Here is a 13,575-nt window from a genome sequence, read left to right as displayed (position 1 = left end):
TTATACCTTGTCAAGAGTTAGAACTGAAAAAAGGACATATATCAAGTCTGTTCTGAAAAAATACCACGCAAAACCTGAAATGCTCTTTCTTACCTCAATGTTCGTTCAAAATAACAATATTCATTGCCCAATCACCTCTCGAATCCCGATGAAATAAACAACTATTTTGCCCAATTCGTACAAAATGTTTCTAATAATTGTGATGAAAATATTGAATTTTATAGCAATAATTATTTAATCAGCAAGATAACTTCTCATTTCGATTCGCTAGTGAAGAAGCTATTCATGAAATCCTGAATGATATTAAAAGTCAAGCTTCAGGGGTTGATAATATTTCAATCAGAATGTTGAAACTTTGTAGCCCGTTTATAGATAAATATATTACACATATCATCAATTGTTGTTTTGAACGTTCATATTTTCCAGACTTGTGGAAAATTGCTATTGGGAAACCCATTCCCAAGAATAATGATCCAGCTAGTTATTCTGATCTTATTGATAAGGGAATGATCAGCACTCTGGTACTACTAGATTTTTCGAAAGCATTCGATACCATCAATCATGAGCTGATTTGTATGAAACTCAAATATTACGGTTGTGATAGTGCTGCCTTATTTCTCATCTGGTCCTATTTACTTGGTAGATCTCAAAAAGTTGTTGTTGATAGTCATCACTCCTCACCTCTTGATATTCTATCAGGAGTACCACAGGGTACCATTTTGGGACCTTTATTGTTCATCATTTATACTACTGATATTATCTCGTCCATCAAGAAATGTAAAATACAGGCGTATGCTGATGACATACAATTATACATGCACTTTAAAATCGATGAGTGTACTGAGGCACAAAATCTCTTCAACACTGATCTTGATTTGATCAATGGGCTATCAAGTGAACATGATTTGAAAATAATTAATCTTAATAAAACAATGATGATGCACTTTCGATCGCAGAAGAATCGTAAATTTGCAGAAAATAATTTCCGTTTAGAACTAGGTCATATTATCTTGACTCCTGTCAATACAGATAAAAACTTAGGGGTGATGCTTGACAATGATCTTAGATTCACTAGTCATGTTAAAAATTTAATGAAAAAATCTTATATGTCATTGAAACTGTTATACTGTAATCGTTTTATTTTGAGCCAATCTCTTAAAAAAAATGCTCTGTGATAGTTTGGTGCTAAGCCATTTCAACTACTGTGACTTCATATATGGGCCATACTTATATGATTCAGTAAAAAAGAACATACAAAGTGCAAAATTCTTGTGGCCGCCTAATTTATGGACTTCGTAAGTATGATTCAATTTCTGAAGCCTTCAAAAACTCCCGCTGGCTCAATATGAAAAACCGTATGATTCATCATTTGAGTTGTTTTCTTCATAAATTGATCACCCTTCCCCATTCTCCTCTTTTAATACAAAAACTAATTCTGCGTGAAAATATTCACTCAAGAAATATTAGACATAAAAAGAAATTAACTATGCCACAACATCGCACTGCACAGTTTCAGAGATCATTTCTTTTTGGTGCTGTAAAACTCTATAATTCATTGCCCGAGCAATTGAAGAGATTCAATATCAGGAAATTCAAATACAAATATAAAAATTATATCTATGATAGTCAGTAATGTCAACATTTGCTTTTTAGACAACAGATCAATTAAATTAAATTATTTATCAACTATCTTCAGAAGGTAATCACAAATTATTATTATATTTACCGTTCTCATTTCGTGGTACCATCACTGAAAATTGCTTTTATTTTTGATTGTTTGCGTTCATTATGGAGTGGTGCTTGTTGGTTGAGTTAAGAGTAGCTTCGAGCTAGACTTCGCCAAGGAGTACCAGAATCTCCTGTAACCTATTTTCATTTTCAAATATATCTTTTTATTGTTTTTTTTGTATTATCAATAAAGCCGATTTATTATTATTATTACTTCTAACTTTTATGCCTTCCACCAACAAACTAAACGTGCTAACCAGCTGCATCTGTGAACATATGTTCGAGTTGAGTGTACCAACATAAAAAATAAAAAATAGTAATCGAATGAACAAAGCCCGCGTAATTTGAACTTAACCGAATTTTAGAAACAAAACCCAATTGAACTTCAACATATTTTTACATAGACTAGAATAGATTTGGAAATGTTTCCACCCAAAACAATTTCTTCAATTGTGGACATTTTCATTCAAAAACTCCTATTGTTTTTGTTTCAGATACTTTGACAGATTTGAAATGTGCTCATCGGCCCAACATGTACGAAATTGTTATCCCAAGGGAGATGGTATCTCTAGTCAAGAACATATGTTAGCTAATCCGATTTTAAGAACTTGGTGAGTAACATTCAAGGATAATTAATGATTATAGATTCAGTTTTAATTGAAACGTGTATATTTGTAAGATAGGTTACTTTGAAATTAATTGCTTTTTTCATTTCTTTAGAAGATTCCCAGATACTTTTTCATAAGCTCTGTCACGCTGGAACCCGCTTTGAATAAAATCTAACTTTTTTCGGGCTACTTTACCTACAAACGATACTAATAAATGTAGTAAAGTTATTTTTTTTTTAGTCTCATCGGGTACTGAGAAAGCCCTATTGATATTATTCTAACTACGAAGGACGAGTAATGATGTACCAAAAAGTTCTGAAATAGGTTCTTAATGAGTTGTAGTTTATTGTAGTAACAACAAAATATTACTATATTTTATATTCTTTTGAAGTATAGCAAGAAAGCTACGATAATAAGACTTCAAATCATGAATTGAAGGGGTTATATTTTTAGGAGTGATTAATTTTTGGGAAAGAAAGTTTTTGGCTTTCTACTACTCCATCTTGATACAAAAAATAAGGATGAGGGAATCTTCCAAAGAAAGGAAGGAAGTAATCAATTTTAAAATAAGTAACTCTATACATGGATGTGAATATCATGCATAGAAGTAACTTTCAGTCACAAACTGAAAGAAAGTGCTACTGAAACAGTTACTTTCATATAAACATTGAATTACACGAAAGAAAAAAATTCTTTCGAAACAAATACTTCATTCGTTGTGGGATACAAATCAGATATTATTCACATGAGTTCTACTTGGTGATAAATTGCACTTAACATTATAGATAACTATGTTATCCAATTTGGTACTGAAGAGCCTTGTGGCAAGTGTCTTATGGCGAAACATCGGTGTATACCAGTGAGGGTGACAGTGTTCCATGTAAGTGCAATTTATTACCATTCATTTAAAATAGAACTCATGTGAATGATATCTGATTTTCAGTCCACAACGAATGTTTGAAATACAAACTGAGTAGAGAAAAGTATCTTCTGTATAATTCAGTGTTCATATTGAAGTATTTGTTTCGAAAGAATTTTTTTTTCGTGTAATTCAATTTTTATATGAAAGTAGCTGTTTCAGGAGGACTTTTTTTCAGTTTGTGTCTGAAAGTTACTTCTTTGCATGATCTACACATCCATGTATAGAGTTACTTATTTTAAAATTGATTACTTCCTTCCTTTCCTTGAAAGATTCCCTCATCCTTGTTTTTTGTATCAAGATGGAGTAGTAGAAAGCCAAAAACTTTCTTTCCCAAAACTTCAAATCATGAAATAACAATTGTCCTCAAACTACAAACGATGGGGTTGATTGTAGCTGAAATTAGATGTTTGTAGTTACCATTAAACACATCAAAAATGACTGAAATAAAATCGACAACATATGTAACCTGAAATCTGAAGTAAAAACATTTCAACATCTAACCTGACTTCCGAATTAAAAAACGAACTCATGTTAGATGTTCAGGATTAAGAATTATTTCTAACCTCAAAGTAACAAAAGACAATAGAGAGGCATGGTCTTACATAGACCAATCCAGCGACCTGTCAAAACGAATGCAATATGGCGGCGTAGGGCAAACATTGTATTTTATGATATGCGACCATAGTAGTTTTTGTTTCTTTTTGTGATTTTCTGTGCATATTTCGGTTGTGTTTTTGAATTTTGATTAATAATTAGTGCTTTAACTAAAGGGAAATGCAAGAATACGTGCATTGTGGTTGGCTGTTGATCTCGTAACAACAGGGATAAAGTCAGGTTTTACTCTGTTCCTACAGTTTTAAAACACAAGTTTATGAGTTATCCAGAAAGCGAAGAGCCCTATGGTTAGCTGCAATCAAGCGAGATGATCTCATAGATTCGAAGATCATCAATCAAAAAGTTTGCAGCAGATATTTTATAACAAGTGAGTCTATGAATACTTCAGATTTCCTCTAAAAACTATTTTGCGATAAGTGAAAACTACTTGATAATATGCATATTATTTTCAGGCAAACCTGCTTCTTTAGAGCAGGGATCTCCAAACTGCGGCCCGCGGGCCAAATCCGGCCCGCCAGTGTCATCAATCCGGCCCGCGACAGCCAATGATTTACTGTCATCAATCTGGCTCGCGACAGCCAATGATTACCTAATTGTTGTTACTATTGCTGTGTAAGTTGAATAAAAAAACACAGAATGATAATTACTCGGGTTTATTCACTTGCAAGGTAAAACTAAACGACAGAAATGATGACAAAGGAAACTTAACTTGAGTATCTGAGTTCAAGCATATTAATAACTAACAAATAATTGAAATGAATTACAGTAAAACAAAAACACTAATGAGATTCATGTAATTGTGATTTTCCACCGACAATACTTTGTAGTTGTGGATCAATTTTACTTGTACCAATTATCAAAAGAGATTTAAGATGCTCATCGGTTAAATGAGATCTGTAAACATTCTTTGTGTACTTCATCTTGGAAAACGTTTTCTCACACAAGTAAGAAGTACCAAAAACAGAAAACAACCCACGGGCAGATTTATGCAAATTATCAAATTGTTCCAGTGGAAGACTCTTATAAAATTTCAACAAAGATGAATTTTGATATTTGTTCTTAAGCATATCACTGCACCGTAAATCAATAATTTCCATTAGGACTTCCGGAGCCAGGGTTTCAATGTCAGAATCGAAAGGATTTTGAAAAAGCTCAATTTCATTCGCAATGACATCAAAATCTGAAAACGAGTATCAAAATTCATCTTCAAAGCACTCAAAGTTTCAATTGCCAAAATTCAGGGGAAATTCAGTCTCTGTAGTGTGGCTGAATATATCACATTTGTGAAACATTTTTTACGTAATTGCGATTGAAATAGTATTATTTTCTGCCTGAAGGATTTGATATTGGTGTATAAATCAGGGAGAAGCTGATTTTCTCCTTGCAATCTCAAATTTAGTTCGTTCATATGATTTGTCAAATCGACATAGAAGGCTAAATTCCATATCCATTCACTATTTTCTAAATCGGCAAAAATGTCTCCATCGAAGGTTCTTTTTATTAATGGCATTTTCAACTCCCTTAAAAATATCTGCCCCAGTTGTCGTGCCGTGAATACCATCAATATCAAGAAGTTTCTCATACACTTCATAGTTTTTATCTACTCCGCGAATAAAAATCAACACCTGAGCAGTATCTGACACATCCGTTGACTCATCCAATGCTAGAGAAAACCACTCATGATGTCCATTTTTGTCAGACAGTTGAGATGATATATTTTCTGCGATGTCTTGCACTCTCCGAGCCACGGTGTTTGCTGACAAACTGACACTTTTAAATAAATTTACCTTTTCGGGGCATATTTCTTCGGCTACTGCAATCAAGCATTCTTTTATCATTCCTCCATCGGTGAATGGTTTGCCACGTTTTCCGATTTCAAGAGCCACACGAAAGCTGGCGCGAGTTGCAGGCTCTTGTTCAGTATTCGCTTTGGTAAACAAAGATTGCTGCGAATTGAGTCCGCGTTTCAAAGCTTCAAATTTTTCCTTTCGCAAACTTCCTGTATACTTGGAGTAACTTTGAAGATGTTTCGATTCGTAGTGTCGTTTAATGTTATAGTCTTTGAGAACGGCTATGGTTGTTTCATTACAAATTAAACATAGCGCCTTATTACTGGACTCAATCACAAAATACTGAAAGTTCCATTTTTCTTGGAACGTTCTGAATTCGCTGTCGATTTTTCGCTTCTTTTCCATACTAACAAATCACACATAAAAGCAATAAGTCAAATCAAAATACTTTTATTGACGGGTGTTACTTTATTTCACAATAGATAGTTTCGCTTCCTTCGCCTTTCCTACGCAGACTACCTCGCAGTTACGCCGCTAGTCTTTTTATATGCAATCATTACTGTCATCTTGAGGTGATCGAAATACACTAGCTAGAACCAGAACTTTCTAGAACCAACGCGGTAAATCCAAATATTTAATTACGCCTAATGCCATCTAGCAGGTAGCTGAAAAATATAGTACATAGTATCACTACTCGCCACATTTCAATAATAATCGAAATGCAAAAGAAGCGTAAGTTTGCTTAGAGCACGCACTTTGCGACTATCCTAGTCTAGAAATATAGTTAAGGGCAGAAATTGGCCCTTGGAACAAACTGAAAAAATCATTATGGCCCGAAGGCTTAAAAGTTTGGAGACCCCTGCTTTAGAGGATGAAACCAATCCTGACTGGGTTCCTTCGTAGAACATGGGACATTCAGCTCAATATGTTCGAAAAACTTATAAAGATGTTGAAAGAAAAGCGAGGTTGGATAAAAGAAAATTATCTCAAGTAAGTGGTGTTGTTTCAGGTGAAATACTTATGTATTAACATGATTTTGAAATGTTTTTGTTGACAGAATGAACTCCAGTCTTATATGGATACTGACTTTGATAATGATGAACCTAGAGATGGACAAGAAACAGGCATTTCAACACCGACTGATTTAACGATGGAAGACCTGGCTCTAAAATTTGAACAACTGACTGAAAAGACTATATCATAAATTGTATATTGAGTGTTGTAATATCAAAACTCTTATTATATTCTCAATAAATTTATTAATTAAAAGTCGATATTCGTGGTACACAGAACATTTATTATATAAAAACATAGACAATAAACAAATCTCAAGAGAACTCAAAATAGAGCTTTTCATACAAAACAAGTTCAACAATTCAAAATATTTTCAATTGACTCTGCCGTTACTTGATGAAAATCCATAGTAATTGTGAACTCACAATCCATTTCATCTACTGGTACAATTGGGAACATCTGTGTCATAGATGAGATTGGCTACACAGCTTCTATATCTGTGCATGACATTGCCGCTTTCTTGGTATTTGCATAATTAGCAGGTATTTGTAATCACGTTGGCGCCAACGTAATTACAAACTTCACTGTTTCCGGCCATAAAAGTACAGTGAGCTGTACATATGCTTCCATATTCTGCTATGACACACCAAACATCTAAAGGTTTCGCATTTGCTTTCTGTGAATTCTTGACCTGAAAATAATTTATTAAGATTAGTATCTACTGTAAGAATAACACTGGGACATTCAAATGAATATTGAATCATTCTTTTGATCAACAAAGAAGACAATAAACATAACCATTCACGGGCATAGCTGATCGTGGTTACACACAGTTTCACGTGTATTGTTTCTTTGATGAATTGACTATACCATCAGAAAGTTAGCATACTGCCAGTTTAGAAAAACTCACCTGCCAACTAAAATGTATAAATTGTTCTCAATCTTTGTATATGACTTCATCTTCACATGTGAATACAAGCTGTGGGTAAAAACCAAATACGAAGCAATATCCATAATACGTAAGGAACACCATCACTTGAATAATCCAGATCAGAAACATTCAATGAGAAAGGGTCTAAACCATCGACCAATCTCAACTTCATTATATATCAGTAATGAGCTTGTAATGAGTAATACTTATACATTTACCGATTACTGATCAGTTAAAATTCATTATTTTCTGTATAGTGTTAGATATTTATTACAACTAGTGGCAACGCTGTACGCAACGATATTTCTGTCTTTGTCACTCAACCGTAACTTCCATCTCATCGTTGCAGTCCTCACTAATGTACTTGCAGCCATGAGCGTATCATTGGTTTGGGAATTATACAGCGTGAATTGTACGTTTTACAGTTAAGTTAGTCAGCAATCGACATGTTGTGATAACAATTGGTGAAAATGATAGTGCTAATAAGTGTTTAAGCGTTACATAATTATATTTCTACACCGTTCTCAAACTACTCAAAAAATGGGAGACATGGTCGGGCCTTCCACGTCGAAAAAGGTAAAACGGTCGGAGTCTCGGTCAGTAAGAGAAAAACAAATTGTACTGCGAGTATTTCACTGTCTTGAAAGAGATCATCAGCCACCAAAAGATGACTTTGTGCATATGTGATGTAATTGTACGTGTGTACCTCCGAATAACCAACCGGGCATTTCTACATCATTAAGTTCCACAATTAAAAAAGATAAATTAGTTGATATGTGCTCTGATTATACCGGTGTACCAAAATCATCGATTTACAAAATACTAAGAGAAGCAGAAATTCATGGGGACGTACAAACGCCAAAAACTAGTAGCGGACGAAAAAAAATCACAGTTGATGAAGAAGCCAAAACCAGTATACGCAGAACTATTCACAGTTTTTTTTTCAGAAATAAGCTGCCCACACTACAAACAGTTCTGGAGGCACTTAGCGATCATGAATTGGTCCCAAAAATGGGTAAAGAAACTTTTAGGAAACTTGTACACGAAATGAAATTTACGTACGGAAAAGTTGACAGGAAAAGCATTCTCATTCAACGTCAAGAAATAATAACATGGAGAAGAAACTATCTGAGAAATATTGACGAATTTCGGAAGCTCAAAAAAAAATTGTACTTCATGGACGAGACATGGGTTAACCAAGGACATACGGTCAAAAAAGTATGGCAGGATGGTAATATAACAAGTGCACGACAAGCCTTTATTGAAGGTTTGTCAGTTGGGTTAAAACAGCCATCTGGAAAAGGTAGTCGTCTGATAGTTTCGCATATAGGAAGCGACAGTAGATTTTTACCAAATGGTGAATTAATATTTAAATCTAAGAAAACAGGCGACTATCATGAAGAAATGAATGCGGGGGTGTTTGAAAAATGTTTTGATAGCATCATTCAACTTGTGGAACCTGGGTCTGTCATCGTCATGGACAATGCCCCATGCCATAGTCGACATTTAGAACCATTACCGAAACAATCATGGAAAAAAGCAGCAATTCAAGAATGGTTAATTAATAAGAACATCCAATATAACAAAGATAGTTTAAAGGCAGAACTACTTCAGCTAACAAAATTACACACAGACAAATATAAAAAATTCGCAGTGGATGAGATGGCGTTGAGTCGTGGAATTACAGTTTTAAGGTTACCACCATACCACTGCGAATCAAGCCCAATAGAATTAATCTGGGCGCAAGTAAAAGGATATGTGGCACGAGAAAACAGAACATTCAAATTAGTGGACGTGCAACATCACCTACAAGAAGCTATTCGAACTGTTTCTGCAGAAGACTGGAAGAAATGCATGCAGCATGTTTTAAAAGAGGAGCAAAAAATGTGGGACATAGACAACCGTATTGAACACAATATTGAACCAATCATAATTCACTTTGATGATAGCGGTAGCAACAGTGACGAATCTGAGGTTGAAGATTAGACGAAAATTTGTACATTTACATTTATATTATATTCTATTATCAAAAATTTGTAATTTGTATTTTCTAGTAGCCCTGACGATGAGTTTAAGTTACCCGAAAGCTTGAGAATAGTTATAAAGAGTTCACTTATCAATTGCTGCAACCCAGTAGTGAAAAATGAAATGAATATTTGAACTAATTGTAATAAGAATTTTTCTTTCATTCTTAACCCTCTCAAAAATTAATAAGCAGGCCCCTGATTTGCTGTCAACTGGGCTTACTTCTACTCTCAATCATTATTGGTTTTAGTATACAAATATCTAATTTCAGCCACAATCAACTCCATCGTTTGTAGTTTGAGGAAAATTGTTATTTCATGATTTGAAGTTTTTTTATCGTAGTTTTTTTGCTATACTTCAAAAGAATATAAAATAAATTGTGTTGTGTTGTTACTACAATAAACTACAATCAATTAAGAACCTATTTCAAAACTTTTTAGCGCATTATTACTTGTATTTCGTAGTTTGAATAATATCAATAGTCCGCACTCAGTAACCTATAAGACTACAAAAAAAAATGAACATTACTACATTTATTAGTATCGTTTGTAGGTGAAGTAGGCTGAAACATGGTAGATTTTTTTCAAAGCGGGTTCCAGCGTGACGGAGCTTTTTTCATAGGGATGGAGAAGTAAAAAGCCAAAACCTTTTCCCAGAAAAAGATTTAGTTTTCAACTAGCTAAGTCAAATCCAAATGTGTGTGCGATTACAAACCGTAAGACCCTGTTATTTTGGAACTCATGAACCGATTTTGAAAAATAAAAATTTCAAATTATAGTACTTTTGAACAAACAATTTTGAACAAAAAAAACGCGGTTTCTCTCTTAGGCCCGGAACTTTCCAGCTCAGTCATTGAGGTACAACAAGGAAGTGAAATGAGTTTTTTGTATTTCAAATTTCGAAGAAATAAAAAGCCACGGCGGTGTATCCTTGGCATTTATACGATCTTTATCACAATTAATGAATAAGAACATATGGTGTTCACTCATATACTAACGATACCAGCTTTATTTTCCTTTTACCTCAAAGAATTAAAAAAAAACAACTGTTATATATCATTATAATTTCATAAATGAGAACAAATTGATTGTTATTGCCATTAGTCTAATGAAGAAAATTGTCACGCCTTGATAATATCAAAATTAACAACCTTAACTTGCTTCGAAAAGTTCGGGTGATTTTGAGTAATTATCTGTCTCGAGGAGTACTATTTATATTTCGGGAATAACAAATAATAAAAAACATTTTTTAATGAAAACGGCTTTATTGTTTTCCGAAATATTCCCTTTGATGATCAGTACACTTCGTTCAAACCATTCCTCTTGAGACACCTGCAAAACATGGTTTTTTGGAAACAAGAAGTCTTTGGGTACCAAATCAGGACTGTACGAAGGATGAGTCATCAATTCGATGTTGTGACTGTTAAAAATTCACACGTTTGACAAAATGTGTTAGAGCTCGCATTGTCATGATGGATAATGATTCGTCGGTTAGTTTTACGAATTTCTCCGAAGAATTTCGGAGCATGCTTGAAGAAGCTATTGTATAGCGAAACACGTGTCGCGGTTTTTGTAAAACCCTTATAGTGAAAATCATAGAATAAACTCTATTTATTAGTTTTTTTAATATGGATTTTCATCAAGTATCGGCCAGTTCTATTCAATTTTTGTCAAAGTACTTTTGAATCACCCTGTACATATACAATTTTGAATGGTTGAGACCTGGATTCAATTTTGACATCACGTTTTAATTGTTCATAAATTGGAAAGCAGCTATAATAGCTGAACCTCGCCCATTCATCATATTATGTTTCATCATATCTTTCTACTGTTTATTTTTATTACGATGAATAAAGACCTGTTATAAATTGGCAATTCTACCATTCAACCAGAAACATTACCAACCATAATCATTTTCAGTGATTTTTTTTTTCAGTGTTTGGGTAATGGGTGTGATAGGCTGTACAGGAAACATAATAGTTTTGCTGGGACGTCATTTTGCCCCTACCAACAACGTCGTGCATTCCTTGTATCTGAAGAATTTAGCTCTTTCGGATTTATTGATGGGAGTGTACTTATTCATAATAGCATCTGAAGATCAATACTACAGAGGTGTATACCTCAGTTATCAGTACATATGGAGACATAGTTATATATGCAAGTTATGTGGTGAGTATCAATAATGAAATAAATGAATGTTTAGTATTCAAGCGCCGCTTGTAGCCATAGATGATGAAACTTAACCTCTTTTACCTCATTTGATGAAACCCTCTGCCCCTTTTTACCCCCACTGGGGGTAAAGATGCAGCAAACAATTTCACAATTCCAATATGAGGTTAAACGGGTACTTGGCAGCAAAATGGCGCATTCTAAATTAATGTATAGAAATGTTACACTTGCTGATTATACAGTGCATTCTATTTAAAACGAGCCACCCTGAATAACTTTTAGTACAATGATTTTGAGGAAAAATAAAAAAACACTTCAACAATAGTATACAGGAGGACACATTTTGACATATTCACATTTGATGTTACTTCCACTATCGCACCCTCAGAGCATGTTACTAATTGTTTTAAATAGATCACCCTATATTGTTTCGCATTATCAGATGCTTCATGATGAGCAGATTTCAACAGAGTATAAGACATGTGGTCTGAAGCTTATGGTTCGAGAGCTACAAATTATTTGAGTTGAGAACGAGCCACCCTGATTACCTTTTGAAACAATGGTTTGCAGGAAAAATAAAAAAGCAGGTCAACAATTATACAGGGTGTTCCTTAAACACATGCTAATATTTGAGGAGGTAATTCTTAGACCCATTTTACGAAAAAAACTTCCTATGGACGTATGTCCTAAACGCCTTAACTTTTGAGATACAGGGTGGCAAAGTTTTCAAAAATAATCAGTTTTTTAATGATAATTGAGATAATTTTGTAGACATCTTTGGCATATTTGGTACATATGTTCCATGCCTCAAGGCGCATTTTCTGATGTACACAAATTTGTATTTTTTCAAACAGTGGCATCCCTACGGTTTACGCATTGAATATTTTTGGGGAAAAAGTACTACGCCAATGCCTTGTTTTCAAAATAAAATCATTTTTAAAATACTCATTTATTTTTGTACAACGCATGATTTTCACTCAAAAAAATAAAAATCGACAGAAAGCAAATTAAGAAATTAGATCAATTCTAAAATGAATGAAATCTGAAAATTGCTTCATAACGCATTAACAATTCCCTAATAATATTTGAAAACATAATCTGCAAAAAAATAAATTTTTCACAAAAACGAGTTTTATTTTATTTTGTGACAGTACGTCTAAACGAATAGCACAAATTTGTTAATTAGTAATAATACCAAAACTGATTATAAAAACTGTTGGAAGTGGCCACCTGCACTTAGTATGCATGCTTCCGCCCTTCTACGCATGGAATTACGCACCCGTTCAAATATTCCCGGCGTATTTCGTATAGTTTCACACGAGGCAACTATTCGCTCTCTTAAATCTTCTAAAGTATTACCGGGAGTTTTATACACAAGAGTTTTAAGGTGGCCCCATAAAAAAAATCTAAACTGTTGAGATCGGGGGATCTTGCTGGCCATTGCTGAGGTCCTCCGCGACCTATCTATCTAACGATTAGGATAAACTGTATTAAAATGGTTTCGGATAATTACACTGAAATGAGCAGGGGCGCCATCGTGCAAGTACCATATTCGATTCCTTAACGCAAGTGGCACATCTTCCAATAACCCAGGTAAGTCTTCTTAAAGAAAGTGTAAATAAGAACGACCATCAAGGCGTCCTGGTAGAAAAAATGGGCCTATTAGATGATCACCTATAATTCCTGCCCATACATTAACCGAAAATTGGTGTTGGAAATGGGTTTCGGTTATTGCATGGGGATTTTCTTCAGCCCACACATGAACAAAATTTGT

The 13,575-nt window shown here is 34.1% G+C and overlaps 1 protein-coding gene across 4 annotated transcripts in view; it reads left to right on the top strand.

Annotated features, from left to right (window-relative positions):
• Lgr4 (Leucine-rich repeat-containing G protein-coupled receptor 4) overlaps positions 1-13,575 on the top strand; it is a 329,080-nt gene that overhangs the window by 288,066 nt on the left and 27,439 nt on the right. For all 4 annotated transcript variants that reach the window (XM_074185451.1, XM_074185450.1, XM_074185449.1 and 1 more), the window contains 2 exons: positions 2,223-2,339; positions 11,569-11,801. In XM_074185451.1, coding sequence (XP_074041552.1) covers positions 2,223-2,339; positions 11,569-11,801 — 350 coding nt within the window. The remainder of the gene's footprint in view (positions 1-2,222; positions 2,340-11,568; positions 11,802-13,575) is intronic.

The sequence above is a fragment of the Leptinotarsa decemlineata genome, unplaced genomic scaffold (genome assembly GCF_025532065.1).
Source record: "Leptinotarsa decemlineata unplaced genomic scaffold, Ldec_3_MD MMD2_tig00026374_RagTag_RagTag, whole genome shotgun sequence".
Taxonomy (NCBI): domain Eukaryota; kingdom Metazoa; phylum Arthropoda; class Insecta; order Coleoptera; family Chrysomelidae; genus Leptinotarsa; species Leptinotarsa decemlineata.
This window is presented reverse-complemented; position numbering and strand designations above follow the sequence as displayed.